General features: G+C 38.1%; 1 protein-coding gene and 1 long non-coding RNA gene across 3 annotated transcripts in view; one reads left to right on the top strand and one right to left on the bottom strand.

The window, feature by feature from the left end:
• Positions 1-15594, top strand: part of LOC137226119 (uncharacterized) — a 38335-nt gene that overhangs the window by 18542 nt on the left and 4199 nt on the right. Inside the window, exon 2 of the long non-coding RNA XR_010944190.1 lies at positions 6543-6711. This is a non-coding gene — a long non-coding RNA (uncharacterized lncRNA). The remainder of the gene's footprint in view (positions 1-6542; positions 6712-15594) is intronic.
• The window catches only part of SP100 (SP100 nuclear antigen), an 87667-nt gene that overhangs the window by 15684 nt on the left and 56389 nt on the right, over positions 1-15594 (bottom strand). Inside the window, exon 11 of one of the 2 annotated variants that reach the window (XM_067740277.1) lies at positions 13660-13713. In XM_067740277.1, coding sequence (XP_067596378.1) covers positions 13660-13713 — 54 coding nt within the window. Of the gene's footprint in view, positions 1-13658; positions 13714-15594 lie in introns of both variants that reach the window. The other variant, XM_067740276.1, reaches the window with a different exon arrangement.

Genomic DNA, 15594 nt, shown 5'->3' on the forward strand with positions numbered 1-15594 from the left:
ATAAAGAGGCAGAGACAAAAGGCAGTAATGTTAGGTCTCAAGGGGGGCTTCATGCTCAACTCTATAGGTCAGATAGCTGCTGTAAACCTAAACTTGAAAGATTTTTGTATCAAAAATGGTCTCAAAAATGAGCAAGGACTTAAAAACTAGCCCAATGGCTCAATGAAGGGGAGCTTATAAAATTGATGACCAAGTTCCAAAAGTTGTAGGGTTAGAGATGGCACAAAAGGTTGACTTAAGAGATGTTTCAGAAAAATGTAGTTTCTGATTTAATTGTTGATTTTGTCCAAAAAGGTTAATCATGTCCATGTTCATGTTCAGGTCTGCCATCATTCAAATGTGTCTGAATGTTGGAAGTCAGGGATGCTTTCTTGCTAAAGGTCTGTGCCCATCATTCTGTTCCCATGGCTGGAATCCTGGGGTGTTAATTTGGGTAATGCAGGTCCCAGGAGAAAATCCCCTCCAGAAAGTCAATCATGACTAATCTTTCCTTTAAGCAGATTATGACCAGATGCGGCTGGAAAGGAATATTTCCTTCAACCAAACACAAAAAGCCTTCAGGTTGATGATGTTATCTCATATTCTGGGACTTTGCCATAACAATTACTCAAGTTTAAAAAAAAAATCTCACCAAAATAAAAATGGCCCCATGAGACATTTATTAATTATTTTCATCCCAAGAGAAATCACACCCCAAGATCAACATGTTCTACCTTACAAAATGTTATCCTTAGGAAGTTATTCAAAGTATTAGGGAGGTACACTGAGGAGAGATTACTAAACCTGTATAAGAGAATCATAAGCATGGCTATGATCTTGAAGGCCTAAGAGGAACAAGTGAATGGGGAACAATGTAGACCTGAAAGTAGATGAAGCTTTCTTTAAAAATTGCTCTAGATGGACTGGTTTCAAAGAACATTACAGTACCAAATATGGTAGTTAGTAGTTGCCAGGTATAAAAGGTTATCCACACAGGTGTGGGTCTTGGTGAAACAGTCCTCTCCGGTCCTCTTCAGCACTGATGCTGAAGTGGGAAAAGGCCAGTTCTGATTCTCTCTCTCTCTTTTCCTGCAAGAATCAAGCCCCACTGTCCCACAAGAAGACACTTGTGTTCTCTTGGCTTTCTCCTTGCTCTCCTTTCCTATGCAGTGATGAAATTGAAATCCCAGCTCTAATTATAACTTGAGTCTGTCCAACAGTAGCCCTAATTGGCAAATGTGCATTCTCTTGCTCTCAGTTTCTCTCTGCTTAAATATTTCTGGGACTAGTTGGTGAGTTAGACTACTATTTCATCAAAGCCTGTTGAGGACAAACAGCTTCATGGCAAACAAACAGAAACTCGTTGTACACCAGCTCAGTTCTCAGAAATTTGGTCTGGAGACCAGATCATATGAACAAAGTGCTGCTAAACTTTACAGGGGTTATTTGTGTGTTAGCGAGCTCCAGCACTTTATTATCTTAGATCCAGAAAGTAAAATGCCTGGACAAAGTAGGATTTAATTATTCTTGGGTCTACCATCTTAATAAACAACTACTAATGCTATACTAAAACCCTACATTAACTCTTACAAATAATAATGTGGTCAGAAAAATTCAAAGTCATTTAAAAATAATTTTCTTAATAGTTGGAACTAATCTTTATGGGCAAAATAGTATATCAGGATGTTTAGGTGATCTTTTGGTTGCCTCAGAGTATCAGAGAGTCTGCAGTGTGTAAGAACAATAGAATATAGGAGCCCAGTATGCCTAGATCCTAAAGCAAGTGTTAGTCTAGCCCTGTTGCACAGACCATGGTAAGCGATAGTGAGGCTGGTTCTGCCGGAACAGGCCTTCCCCACCTCCAGGTCTTGTGAAAGAGGCTACATTTCTTTCAAGAGAATTGTCAGACACCTCCCCTCAAGCCAAGACAAAATATGTTAAAGGATCCACACAGGAGATGGACCTCAGTCCTTGGGACATCAGGGAAGGAGAGATTATCAGACTCATCCTTGCCAATATAAAGGTGAACATCATGGCTAGTGTGTTCTGTGGTGGGAGAAGGGCTGAGCCAGGAGTCAGCAAGGGAATCAATGAAGAAGCATGATTCCCTTGGCCTGGTGGGGGGGCCCTGTGGATGGGAGTTGAACTGGGTATTTTTGAGAGATACTCTTCCCAAAAGAACCACATAGGGCAACGAGGTAGCTGCTGCAAGGGTGCTAACCTTCCAGAAGGACCATCCAATGTCTTCATTCCCAAGCAAGTTGGCCACCACTCACTACTGACAGGTGGTAAAATATATTGCTTCTGCTCTTCTAGTGGGAAATTTCTAGCCAAATTTGTTTTTCCAGACAAAAAGTTTTAGATTGTAATTTGTCTATAATTTGACAAATTTGTAGGTATGATTCAAGGACTAGCTGAGCCGTGAACAGGATCACAATGGGGCAGCCTAGCAGGAGATGGGGTCTGTCTTATTTATTTGCCTCACTTCTCCTTCACAGCAGCTTTCTCCTGGCTGGAAGGGAAGCTCAGGGGAGTTCTACTGTCTTCTGAAAATTGCTCAGGGCGGAAGGAGGGTCTACCTCTACATGAGAGGGTGTGGGGGGGGGCGGGGAACTCAGAGTCTGACTCCACAGAAAGGAGTCTTAAGATGAACTTGAGAATGATTAGCTGCTGTTCCTGCCCTTCCAGCCAGTGATGTTAGGAATCCATTAAAGATTTGGGGAATCCATTAAAGACACTCCTTGGGCTCCCTGTTCTTGATGCCGATGAGAGAGCTGTCCATGGTCCTTACCAAGTCCAGTGGTAGATCTACAGAATGTGAAGCTGTATATGAAGCTGGGATGGGCCTTGATGGGCAGTCAGTCTCTTTATTATCATTTCACTTTACAGAGGAGTAAACTGAGGCAGAAGAGGCAAAGTGACAGACCCAAGTTTACAGGACTACCTCAGGGTGGTGGGACATGAGGCAGGACATCTTTATCACTTGTGAGTTACACAGTGTTTTATGGCTACTACTATTTCCAGCCTCAAAAGTTACCAGTTCAGCAGAGGCAGCACTTCAGTGGCCCTTGGGTCCTGGGTTTTGGCTGTGGATTCATCGTCATGTTGCTTGTTTGAGATATCATATTTCTCTCCCTGTCATGTTTTAGAAGCTGACTAAATCTGATATATTTCTCAACAGTTAGTAGCTACAGAAAGTAATTAGAGAAACAGGTCTATTAACAAAAGCATAGAATAAAGCATGAGAATTTAGATGTTCAGTTAGTAAATTTTATTTGTGTATTTATTTCTTCTTGGTTTGCCTCTTTTCTTTGGGGCTCTGTTACTCAGAATTTCGATTCTATGTCTACCCCTCTTTCTGAGAAAAATATAAAACAGATACTGCTGAAAAGTTGCATGGTATATAATAGTGCTTTTCAAAAATTCCATTTTACTTTAAATTTTCAAAAGTTTACTGCATAAAGAAAAAATATTAACCCATAGTCTTGCACCTACTAAGCCTTTGATGGTTAACCTGGGTTCATCCTAGATTTCATTTTATTTGCCCTCACATTAAGAAAAATTCATTTATATCCACATTAATAAAAAAGAATTTAAGACAGAGTTTTATTCCTTATATCTCAAGGAACACTGTGAGAATAATAATAATGAGAGCTAACAGTTGTTAATTGCTTATTATATGCTAGACATGAACACAAGACCCTTACTTCTACTACTTTATTTTAGGGATTTTTACTATCCCCACTACCAATGAAGAAACTGAAGCATCCTGAAATTAAAAATTAAGTGAAGCAATGCAGATTTCCTTTGGTTGAGAGGCAGAATCAATGGCAGTAACACAAGACTTTGGATTGTCTAGGGAGATGTGATGTTGAGCTACACAGATAAAACATAGGCCATCATCTTAGCCCTAAATGAAGGCTTTTAGGCTGAAAATATCATGAAAGTGACCAAAGACCTTGTTCACATGGGTTTGGACAAAAAAATAGGATTTAAAGAACTAACCAAGAAAATGTTGCCCAAGGGGAATTTGTAGAAATAGAACTTCAAGTCCTAGAAAACCTTAGGGTTATAGATATCAAAAAAGTGTTGATTGAAACGCTATGTCAGGGGAATATGCTCTCAGATTTAGGAGGTGTGGGTGGAAAGATGGTGGGGTTTGTGCAGGTGAATCTCCTGAGTGCCATGTTCAAACGTGTTGATCTCCAAACCAGGGCCATAAAGTGCACACATTTCCTTTCCCCTTTCCTTTCCTTTCCTCTCTTCTCCTCTTCTTTGTTTTTCTTTCTTTCCTTCCCTCCTCCCCCTTTTCTCCCTTTCTTCCTTTCTTCTTTCTTTCCTTTCTTTCTTTCTTTCTTTCTTTGTTTCTTTTTTATTTTGCAGTACGTGGGCCTCTCACTGTTGTGGCCTCTCCTGCTGTGGAGCACAGGCTCTGGACGGGCAGGCTCAGCAGCCATGGCTCACGGGCCTAGCCACTCCGTGGCATGTGGGATCTTCCCGGACTGGGGCATGAACCCGTGTCCCTTGCATCGGCAGGCGGACTCTCAACCACTGCACCACCAGGGAAGCCCTCTTTCTTTCTTTCTTCTTTCTTTCTTTCTCTCTCTCTCTTCCTTTCTTTCTTTCTTTCTTCCTTCCATCCTTCCTTCCTTCCTTCCTTCCTCTCTCTCTCTCTCTCTCTGTCTCTCTCTCTCTCTCTTTCTTTCTTTCTTTTCTTTCAATGCCTGGACTACAATTTGGGCCTGTTCATAGATATCAACCATAGACATCTTAGACAAAAAAAAAAATATTTTCTTTCCCTCTCTATCTTTCTCTGGCACTGTTTGATTCACCTTTCATCAAACCTGTTGAGGCCAAATAAATTAAAGATACAAAAGTAGTCTAGTTCAGCTTACCAGAGTTCTCCTTATTGGTAGATTTGGGGTTTAAGACCTGCTAATTATTGTTCTTTGTGAATTTTCTTACTCAAATACCCCACAGGAAGTAGAGTGGCTGTTCTTGGATTTCCTATCCAAATACTATTTATTGACACCAGAGGCTTGCTATAGAAGTTAAGTGTTCCCCTCCCCTCAAGGCAAGTGAGAAGGCTTCAGTCTCAAGGTGATTAATCTGTGTCTCTAAGAGCTTGAAGGAGGCAGAGATGTTTAAAGACTCAAACCTGGAAAGTCTAGAGAGGGTGACTGCATTGGGAGCCAACCCCACATCCAGTGGTCATAGGACCATGAAGAGGCATGGTTCTCACGAGCCTCCCTGGGGAAGGGAGGGGCTCAGTTAGTTCCTGAGAGATACTGTATCCAGGAGGATCATTTGGATGAAAGAGGTGACCCCAGGAGAGGTGTGGACCTCCTAGAAGCTGGGAGACTAAGAAGGAAGTGGTAAGCCATCAGTTAGATTTCCTGCATCAGGGGACCTTCAGTTGAGAAAGTCTCTATAAAGACAGTGAATATCTGAAGAACCCACAAATATGGCTCATGAATCTGCCATTTCTGGGAGACATGAAGGATCTATTGTAAGAGGGCCATTCCTGCTCCTTACCACTTCCTTCTTTCCTTCCTCCTCAATTTGAATTAGCTAAAAGCAGCACATACTGAATGGTGTTAGAGAGGAAGTGTGGATGAAAGAAGAGGCTGGCCTTATCCAACTTGCTCACTACAAAGTTGACAGTTTTAATATTATATCAGCTCAGTCTTTTAAATACTGAATGAGAATATCACTGCTGCTGAAAAGGATTAGCACAACTCTGGGGCTTATCTAAGACTTCATCCTGGGGCACAGTAAGAACTATTTGAGAGAACAGGTTTAACAAAGAAGTAAGTAGGAGAAAGAACCAACTGTGCTTAGACTACCCATGCCAACTGTTATAATAAATCAAGTATGGCAGTGAGATTTCACAAACTCTCAGAGAACAAAAGTCTTAGACTTGGGTAAATATAACCTGTGAAATAAACAAGGTGATAAAGATAAGTATGGAGAAAAAAATGATAGAGATGCTAAAAATATAAGTATATATTTATTTACACTTATTTATATTCTAAAATATATATAACATATAATAATAATATATTTAAATATATATATGGTGTTAGAAATAATCAGCAGAAATGGAAACAAAATATATCTGAATATGTTTCAACTCCAGAAGGAAAATCTTGCCACCTCTACAGTGCTGTATAAACCCAACAGCAGTATTTTTTATGATGTGATGTAAAAGAATGAACAAAAGAAATAAAGTATACAAGAAAAACATTAGTAGAATGGGAGAGGGGTGGGAAAAAGAAGAGAGGTGAAGAAGAGGAAGAAAACAAAGAATGAGATAGAAATGAAAATTACAGAACTTAATTCAGAGAATGGAGGGTCACGTATCTCTACTGCACCAACATGGTGTGGTATGTGCTATTAGTTTGGTTTAAATAACTGTGTTTAGATCTGATGTGATACCAGGAGTCTGGCTTCTGCTTAATTGATTAAGTTCTCTCTTGTCTGTTTCTCCTCATTTGGTTGAGAGCTGCGTTCGTCAGTTACAACAAACTTTTCTAACGCTTTCTCTCTTATTTCTCACTCAGGGATGGCTTGTCTCTGGCCACAAAGCTCTGTGTTGCATCCAAGTTCCAGCTCCTTTTATTGCCAAAGGGCCTCAAGCGACAACAAGGGTGGGTTTGAACCAATGGAGAGTCTGAATTTCCCTCTTAATTTGAGGAAATCAGTGACTTTGGATGAAAACATGGAGAACAAGTAAGCAGATTGCTATTTGTCACCCATAATCATCCTTTCTTTTCTTCCATAGGGATAGAGTTACAACCAGACCCTTGGCTGCCTGTCTAGAGATTATATTTCTTAGCCTTACCTCCCAGCTAGCTCTGGCCATGTGACTAAGGGTTCTCCAATAGGATGTGAGCAGAAGACTCTGGGCCTTTCCTTTAAAAGAAATAAATGGGTGATATCCCTGTCAAGAAAAGGCAGTAAACAAATCATTTGAATTCTTGAAGAAGAAAACCAAAATAACAGAAGAAATAATTGAAGATAAGTTCAAGAAAAAGTTTTCTGAAATTATTTAAAAAAATGAATATACATATCATAAATACATGTATTTTCACTCTGTAGCAGAGAAAATTGGCTCCAGTCAACCCTGAAATATATTCCAGCAAACTTACCATACTTTAAAGAATTGAATGGGCAGCCTGGGCAAAACAAGTCATTTTCAAGGGAGAGGGATCTCGTTGGCTATAGAATTTTCCATAGCAACATTTAATGCCACAGAAAAAAAGTACAAGCAGTACAAAATACTTCTAGAAGTAAAGAGTGAGCAAATTATTTTCAGGTATAAATAATAAAAACAAATACTTTTGAATAGGGAAATTCTGGAAATACTGTTCCTATGAGAACTTGTTCCTTTGAGAAGACTACTAGAGGATCCACTTCAGCAAACCAAGACAGGACTGGAAAAATTTTGGCAAAAGGATTAAAATAAAAATGGAGATGAGGTGACAGGCCAGGGCATAAATGTATATGCCCTTACAATATAGAAATGATATAATATAAAAAAAAAATTGGGAGGAAGGGACAAATATGGGTGGTAGGGCAAGGTCATAGTTTGTTCTACAGCTAGGAGTCAAAGGGTATTATTTGGATAAATAAAGGATAAATATAAAGCACATTTAATAGCTAAGAGGTAAAAATAAAGGGAACATCATGGCCTAAATTGGGTGAGAGGGGAAAGAGAAATAGGATATACACTAATTTTATAAATCTCCTGGGTGGGAAATTAATGGGTTCTGTCTAAAGAGAGGACCAAAGGTATCACATAAAGGTAATTCTAAGAGTAATCACTATAACAAAAGTACAAACCTTTGTAAGTATCAGAAGTATATACTCCTAACCAATGGAAATATGGGAAATGAGCAGGGGCTCAACCATTCATTTCTTTTAAGGGAAAGACCCAAAAGAGGCTCACATTTTTTCTACTCAGATGCCATAGTCGCTTGGCAGGGCAGGGAAAGCTGGAAGGGTTAGTCTCAGCTAAGCAGTCATATGCCCAGCTGTAACCACTACCACAAAAATGCAAACCTTCCTAAGTATCACAAGTACATACATGCACATAAATGCATTGAAGACAGAATGCAGAGTGTTGGCATTTTTAATATCTAAGACACTAGAACAAGATGAATCAACAATATAAATTAATATGACTTTCAAACACTTTGGTCCTAAAAATAAAAATAGATGGACTTAATTCACTTATTTAAATAAAATATTTTGAGATTAAATTACAAAGTAAACCCCAACTTTTAACCATATACAAAACACTCAAGTAAAAACATATTTTTAAATGTTGAAAATAAATGTATAGACAAAGGTATATTCAGCATACATCAACAAAAAGAAACCAGGAAGTCATGATCTGAATTTCAAAGAAAGTGTGATTCAGGCCAAAAAGTTTTAAGCAAGTAGAAAATACAGGAAATGCCATGAGAGGTAAAAACACTCTACTAGAAGATAATTTTATTGTTATGTCCCTCAGTCCACAGGTGATCAAGTGGACAAAATGAGGAGGCTATGAAAGACTCAAATAATATGTTTTAACAGGGTTGATATTATTGATACATATTCAACTCCATACCCAGAAAATAGAAGTAGAGAATGTACATTTTCTCCCACCCTCTCTTAAGTAACTCTTGGGTCAAAAAGTAAATATAAATCCAAATTGCAGGCTATCTGGCAAACAACAATAATAAAATGTTGCCTATGAGAACAGATGTATTATTTAATTTAAAATAATTCTAGAAAGAATGAAAATATGTATACATACAGCCAATTTTCATTATTCACAGATTCCATATTTGTGAAGTCACCCACTCCCTAAAGTTTATTTGCACCCCCCAAATCAGTACTCAGGGCACTTTCATGGTCATTCATGGTGATGCACAGAGCAGTGAAAAATCTGAGTTGCTGGCCGCACCTGTTCCCAGATGAGGTTGAACAAGGCAATGCTCTGTCTCCTTGTTTCAGCTTATTCTGTAAACAAGTTTCCTTTTGCCGACTATTTAGTTCCATGTTTTTCTCACTTTTGTGTTTTCTGTTGGTGATTTTGCTGCTTAAAATGGCCCCCAAACCTAGTGCTGAAGTGCTGTCTAGTGTTCCTAAGACAGTGATGTGACTTATGGAGAAAATCTGTGTGTTAGATAAGCTCCGATCAGGCATGAGTTATAGTGCTGTCGGCTGTGAGTTCAACATTGATGAATCAACGTATATATTAAATTAGGTGTCTTTAAACAGAAACACTCAGAAAACAAAGATATATATTTATTGGTTTACAAAAATGTGACCAGAGGCTCACAGGTACCAAACCCTGTATTTCTCCTGGGAGCAAAGGTACACGATTAGCTATTTTTGTGTTTGGGGTGATTCATGAAACCTATATACCATGAAAAATGAGAACCGGCTGTATATGTATACACATGCACACAATTATTTTCAGAGTTCACCCACTTTTTTCCTTGTTTTTTATTTCATTTATTATACTTTTCAATCTCAGAATTTCTATTTGGTTCTTTTTAAAATATATATATATATAGTTTTGAAACTTGATGAATGAATGTGGGGTGGGGGTTAGGAAAAAGGGAGGAATCAAACACATTTTCTATACTTTCGGCTCAAGCAACTGAGTAGAATTAGTGCCATTTACTGAGATAAGGGTGAGCGGTGGTGGATGACAGGTTTGGAAGTGAAATAAAGGAATCTGTTTCATGTGTCAAATTTGAGACTCCAAGTGGAAGTTTGGAGTAAGAAGTTGAACTTATGACTTGGAAGTTCAATAGAGGCATCAAAGGAGGTGAAGTATAATTGGCAGTCATTAACATATTGATGGAATTTATAGCTACCAGACTGGATGTAGTCCCTAGGGATGAAATCTCTGGTACATGCCAACATGTAGATATCAGGAAGCCATGAAGGGACCATCACCACCAATAGAACCACTACTATCGAAACTATCATCAACATCACCAACAAATGACCAGGAAGGAGCTATCAGCAAGTAGGAGACCGTGATGCTCCAGAAGACAAGAGAGTGCATCAGGTTCTCCCAGCTTACTCACCTGAGCACAGTGATGCCAAGGCTTGCCAGGTGCTATGAAGCAAGAGGCAACCAATGACCTCCCAGTCAGAAAGACCAGGATCAGGCCACCCTCCGATAAGCTGCACCAGCTCCATCCTCTTGACTGGAGAAACCAGCCTGTTAGGGACAGATCCCTTCAGGTCTAATGCCCAGGCTCCTGAGAAGATGTTTGCCTCCCCATGCACACTGCTCTCCACACCTGCTGCCTACGCCTGCCTCACCCATGAGGTCAGCAGAGCAGCTCATCTATGGTCAATCTGTATAGCCCTCTTGGGAGCCTGTGGTGTAGAGGCAGCCTCACCCTCACAATGAGATCTACAGAGAATCCTCATTAGCCAACAACATCGATTACTACATCACTATCCATGACAAAGAACTAACTACGAAAAATTACCAACCTTCTAATTGTAGTTTGCTGACACTTCTTTATCCCTCCCTTTATTTTAATGTCTTTTTTTGGCTTTAAGTATACCATCATATATTTGGATTAAACGTTTCACAAACTGATATTCATTTAAATTACTATCCAACACATTCTTGGATGCATCAATATGCAGAAGCTTAACTATTTCTAATGCAGACTCTCTTCTTACCTGCCACACAGCAGGAGGAAGGAATTCCTTTGATGCTAGGAACTTTAACCTGGGGCAAGGACAGACGGAGGAGGAAATCATTCCAAGTGTTTGGGGTATGACACTGGTCTAACCTTGTGGAATTAGTACTTTTCTGTTTCATCATGGTGGAAAAATACGGAGGTTCCCACGTTGCATTTAGCATGTAAGGTTGCTAGATTGTGGGGCTGTGTCAACAAGTATATGTGTCACTGGGAACCATTGTTGTGACCGGACCCTGGGCTATGTTGCAAATGAGACCCTTTGCCTCTGGGTGAAACTCAGAGTTTTTAAGAAAGGGAAGCTCTGGGTTCACTTCTTTCTTCTCTGGAAGCAGGGGTCACTGTGAATTATCCTGCCACATTATAGGACGAGCTATGGGAACTTCATATGCAGCCAACAGAATTCTATCCAGTCTTTAGCATGAGCACAACCTTGGCCAAAGTCTTTCAAAATCTTGGCCTCTCTGCTAAAGCCTTCTATACCTCTGTTTTGTGGGATATCCCAAATCTGGTTTTTCCTTCCATTATGCCAAATTCCCATGCTACACCAGTAATGATGCTCAGTTTTGAAGTCTGTTTGTATATCTTCACCCAAAATGGGTACCATGAAGGAAGACTGGGTTTTAGCAGTCATTAGTATAGATGTGGTCTGATTTTCCAGGAAAGAGAAGTTGTAGAAGTTTGAGAGTGTGAAATGGGTAAATCGAGCCGTGAAAATTGAAGTGGGATGAGGCCCATAGGATGAGGTCTGGTAAATAGAACGCGTATAAAGAAGAGTCCTCAGTATTTGGAGATCAAAGAAAAACTGTATAAAGTATTTTAATGATACTGGTAATAATATTTAGCCTATAAGTAGTAATGCTTATTAAATATAAGATATAGTTTTAAAAAAATATTGTAAACATCCTCACGTAAATGCTGAACAAATCATTCACATTATGTATTTAGGTGAAGGCGAGAAAGGAAATTTGAAAAGAAATGATAAAGATCACAAGCTGATTCAGATTTAGCAACAAGATGGGAGGCTGAAGTAGAAAAATTTATATACATCTTATTTTACTATTTTTAAAATACTTTCCAGGTCCTTTTTTCTCTATTTCTGCCAACACAATCCAACTCTATGGGCCTGCGTTTCTTACAAGGCTAACTAATCAAATTCCAGAGACCAGATTTTTAAAATGTAAGTCTTCATAACTAACAGAATTACAGAAAAAGGAGGGAAAGTCCCCTCAAACCATAGCTGTAGAAGGAGAGAGAGCAGTCTGTACCACAAAACTAACATAAAGAATTGATTTGACAGTATTAAATTGAGAAATTTCATAAGAAGATAAGTCTTGTAAAATATGGAGATGTGTCTGTTTGTAACCATTACCAATTTGTTCTGTTCTCTGTAATATAAACTTGTCCTTGAAAGAGTTATTTGAAGGGGTCTTGTGATAACCCCCTCATTTGAAATTATTGCCACTTTTTATGGAGACAATTTCTTCAGAAACTTAATTCTGATTGATTGTCTTGATCATTTGGGGGCCTGGCCATAATATTTTAAGTGACATTCGGATCCTTAAACTATACAGATGCTTGTAAGATTTTATATTGAATCAGAAGAAGATCCTTGGCATTCTGATTTCCTCATATGCAAATGGATAATAAAATGACCATAGATTTCCTATTTAAATAAAGATTTTGAGAGTCTTGTCTCACTTAAATTTATTCCAGCTATTTTGTAATGGGAAAAAAAGATATTCATAGAGAGAAACAAATGGCTTCGGCATATAAATTTTTTTAAGGTGTATGAAAATTCTTAGTAGAAGAACATTAAATAAGATGTGAATAAATGGGTATAAGTCTTTGTTCTCCCCAAATTAATCTGCAACTTCAACATATTTCTAATTAGAACTTCCAATGAACTTGGGAAGGGAGTGGAGGAATCTTCTTGAGTTAATTTTAAAATTCACCCCCAGTGAATCATCAGTCTGGTGCTATTTCTGAGCTCTCCTTTATCTTTTGCAATTTTCTTGTAAAAGAAAAACTAATATATAGACAAGCGAAGACACTGTGTGATCAAAGTGGTGATTGAAATCATAATGTAATAGTGTAAGGAATATTTTTAAAATTCTCACCTCACATACACACAAATAGGCAAAACTCACAGGGTTTTGGATGTAAATATTAAAAATGATAAGGTACTTCAAATATTCTAGAATCAAATATAGAGCAATATTTTTAAAATCTTCAGCTAGAAGCTGTTGTAAATATGATAGGAAACCAAAGAACTAGAGAGAAAAAAGCTAACAAATTTGATTCCTAAAAATGTATAACTTCTCTACGACAAAATATTCTATTAACAAACCTAAAAGAAAAGCAACAAATGGGACAAAATGTTAGGAACATATAGAATCAAGATTTAATGTACATGTATATCATATAAAGATTTCTATATTCATTCAGCTTGGTAAGAAAAATACAAATACCACAACATGACTGAGCATTCTATGACAGAGTTCTATGAAGAAGAAAAACCAATGACCAATAACAAATGGAAAATACTCAACCACACTAAAAATGAAAATAGTGCATGTTAAAGCATCCCTTAAAAAGAATTTGTAGTTCAATTTAAAATGTTAAATATTTTAATTTTCTAGGTATGATATAATAATTTTAAGAGGGAAAGTATGCATAGAATTATCCTATTTAGATAAATAAAACTACATTGCAAAATGTGTTAACACATGCATAGAAAAATTCTGGAAAGATATATAGCAGTGTTTATAAGAAACATTTTAAAATCAGCATAAAAAGCAATGTGAAGATATGAGCATTTTGAAAAAATAGTTACTTTAAAAGGCACTAATTTTTTGTCTTATTAAAGGTATAGAAAATAATAATAAACTTTAGCATTAAAAAATAGTTGGTTTGTAACATGAAAATCGAGTAAATTCTTATGCACTCTTACTTCTTTTCTCACTGTGTTTTCCCAAAGTAGAATTGCTTCCAATATCCGTGGTATCTAGAAAGTAACAGGTGGTGGTCAGAAACTAAAAATTTTGAAACTGTAAAAAACTGTAAAACTTTGAAAACTCTCTTCACTACTTATGTGCATCAGTTTCCTCATTTATGAAACAGGGATAACAACAGTTATGCTGTTCAGGTTTTAAATTTCTTATGAAGATTAAATGAGATCTTAGTTGCAAAAGCTAATGAGAAATCACTGTATAAATCAGTAACATGCCAGAGAGCATCCTTCAAAACTATATGGTGAGTTCATCAATAGTTGTCTGAGGTCTTTTATTCCTGTCAGGGCAAAGGACCGTTTATTTGTCTTTTGAGGCCTTTCCAAGGTTTTAACAAAGTGACACTATTATCTACCAGCAGAAGAGCACTTTTATTTCTTTGCTCTACGGTACTGCCATTTTTACCAGTGTATTTCAACGACCTCATCCATGTATAATCAACAGGACCCATTCTGTTAAACAGAATTCTTTTCTCCCTGCAGCTCCCCAATGGGTCAGTTCAAGCAAATGAAGAGGGGAATGGGATTCTGACATAGACTGGATGTACTCCTTGTCAAAGTATGTTTAGAGTCAAGTGCATCAGGAACTGGAGCTCTGATTTCAGACTCCTGAAATGCTGCAGCACAGGCCCTGTGACCTTCACCTTCCATAACTGGCCCGCCCCCTTTTGTGAGCTGGTAGGAGTTCTCCTTGAACACCGATCACTTACCACAGCTCCCCCAGGGTCTGTGGTGTCTGCTGAACCACCTCTACCCTGACCTTGGGTGTCCTTACCCATCATGTCAATGCTTGGCTACTTTCAGTCCTTGCTTCTTGGCTTCTAGACACACTTTTTGAAAAACACATGACACGGGAACATTTCTCAAGTCCTTGGAGCTCTGTTCCTAAGTTACGATTTGTAAAGAATTTTGATTTGCACCCCGCCCCTCACTTCTGACCAGCCACCTTTCACGGACTCCTACATCACAGGGTGACTCTACCTCTGAGGTCGCTTTCTCTTTTGTTGCTTCTCACTGTCCTTGTCCCTTCCTTTTAATCTGCCTTTTCTCTTTTCCTCTTTGCCCAAAATATGTATCTTTGTTTTACTATTTTTTCTTTATATGCTTTTCCCATCCATCCATTAATGACGTTTTTATATACATTTGTACTTACTTTTATGTGACACTATTCTTTCCCAGAAATATTATTTATTACATTTATATGTATATACATAATTCAATTATTAAAATAATTTTTATAGATATTCTCATATAAATACTATAAGAAACTAATTTTTACCAGACAAATTCCAAATGTTGGAAGACAGAAAGTGGACTTTTTTTCTATTCACTCAACAAGTGTGCTGAGCATCTTTCATGTACCAGGTGCTGAGGTGAGTGATGATGATGCATGAAGAGTGAATGCTTGTCAATCTTATGAGCAACCAGGGGACTGACACTTGATGAGTGAGTACATTGAAACATGGAGAATGTTAGGACACAGATTGTACAGGATACTCTGGGGATGCAGAAGGCAGGAGGAACTCGCAGAGTTTGAGCTGAGGGACCTCTTCTGGAGGAGGTATCATGGAAGCAGTAGTTAACCAGATTAGGAAGAAAGGTGACTAAGATGATAGTCCCACATGGATGGAGAAGCACGTGCAAAGGTCTGGATTCAGCAAATACAAGTAACCAAAAGGAGTTTAGTATGTCTGAACATAGAGTGAGAGAATGAGAGGGAATGGTGGGAATGGAGAAAGAAGCAGGAGCCTCAGGTGTGGAGCTTTGGAGATCACATGAAGAAGAATTAAATTATTCCTAAAGAAAATTAAGTGATATTTGGCTATTATGTAGGAAATCAGCATGAACATAATTGCATTTTTGAAAGAACAATTTAGC

The sequence above is a fragment of the Pseudorca crassidens genome, chromosome 6, assembly GCF_039906515.1.
Source record: "Pseudorca crassidens isolate mPseCra1 chromosome 6, mPseCra1.hap1, whole genome shotgun sequence".
Classification (NCBI taxonomy): domain Eukaryota; kingdom Metazoa; phylum Chordata; class Mammalia; order Artiodactyla; family Delphinidae; genus Pseudorca; species Pseudorca crassidens.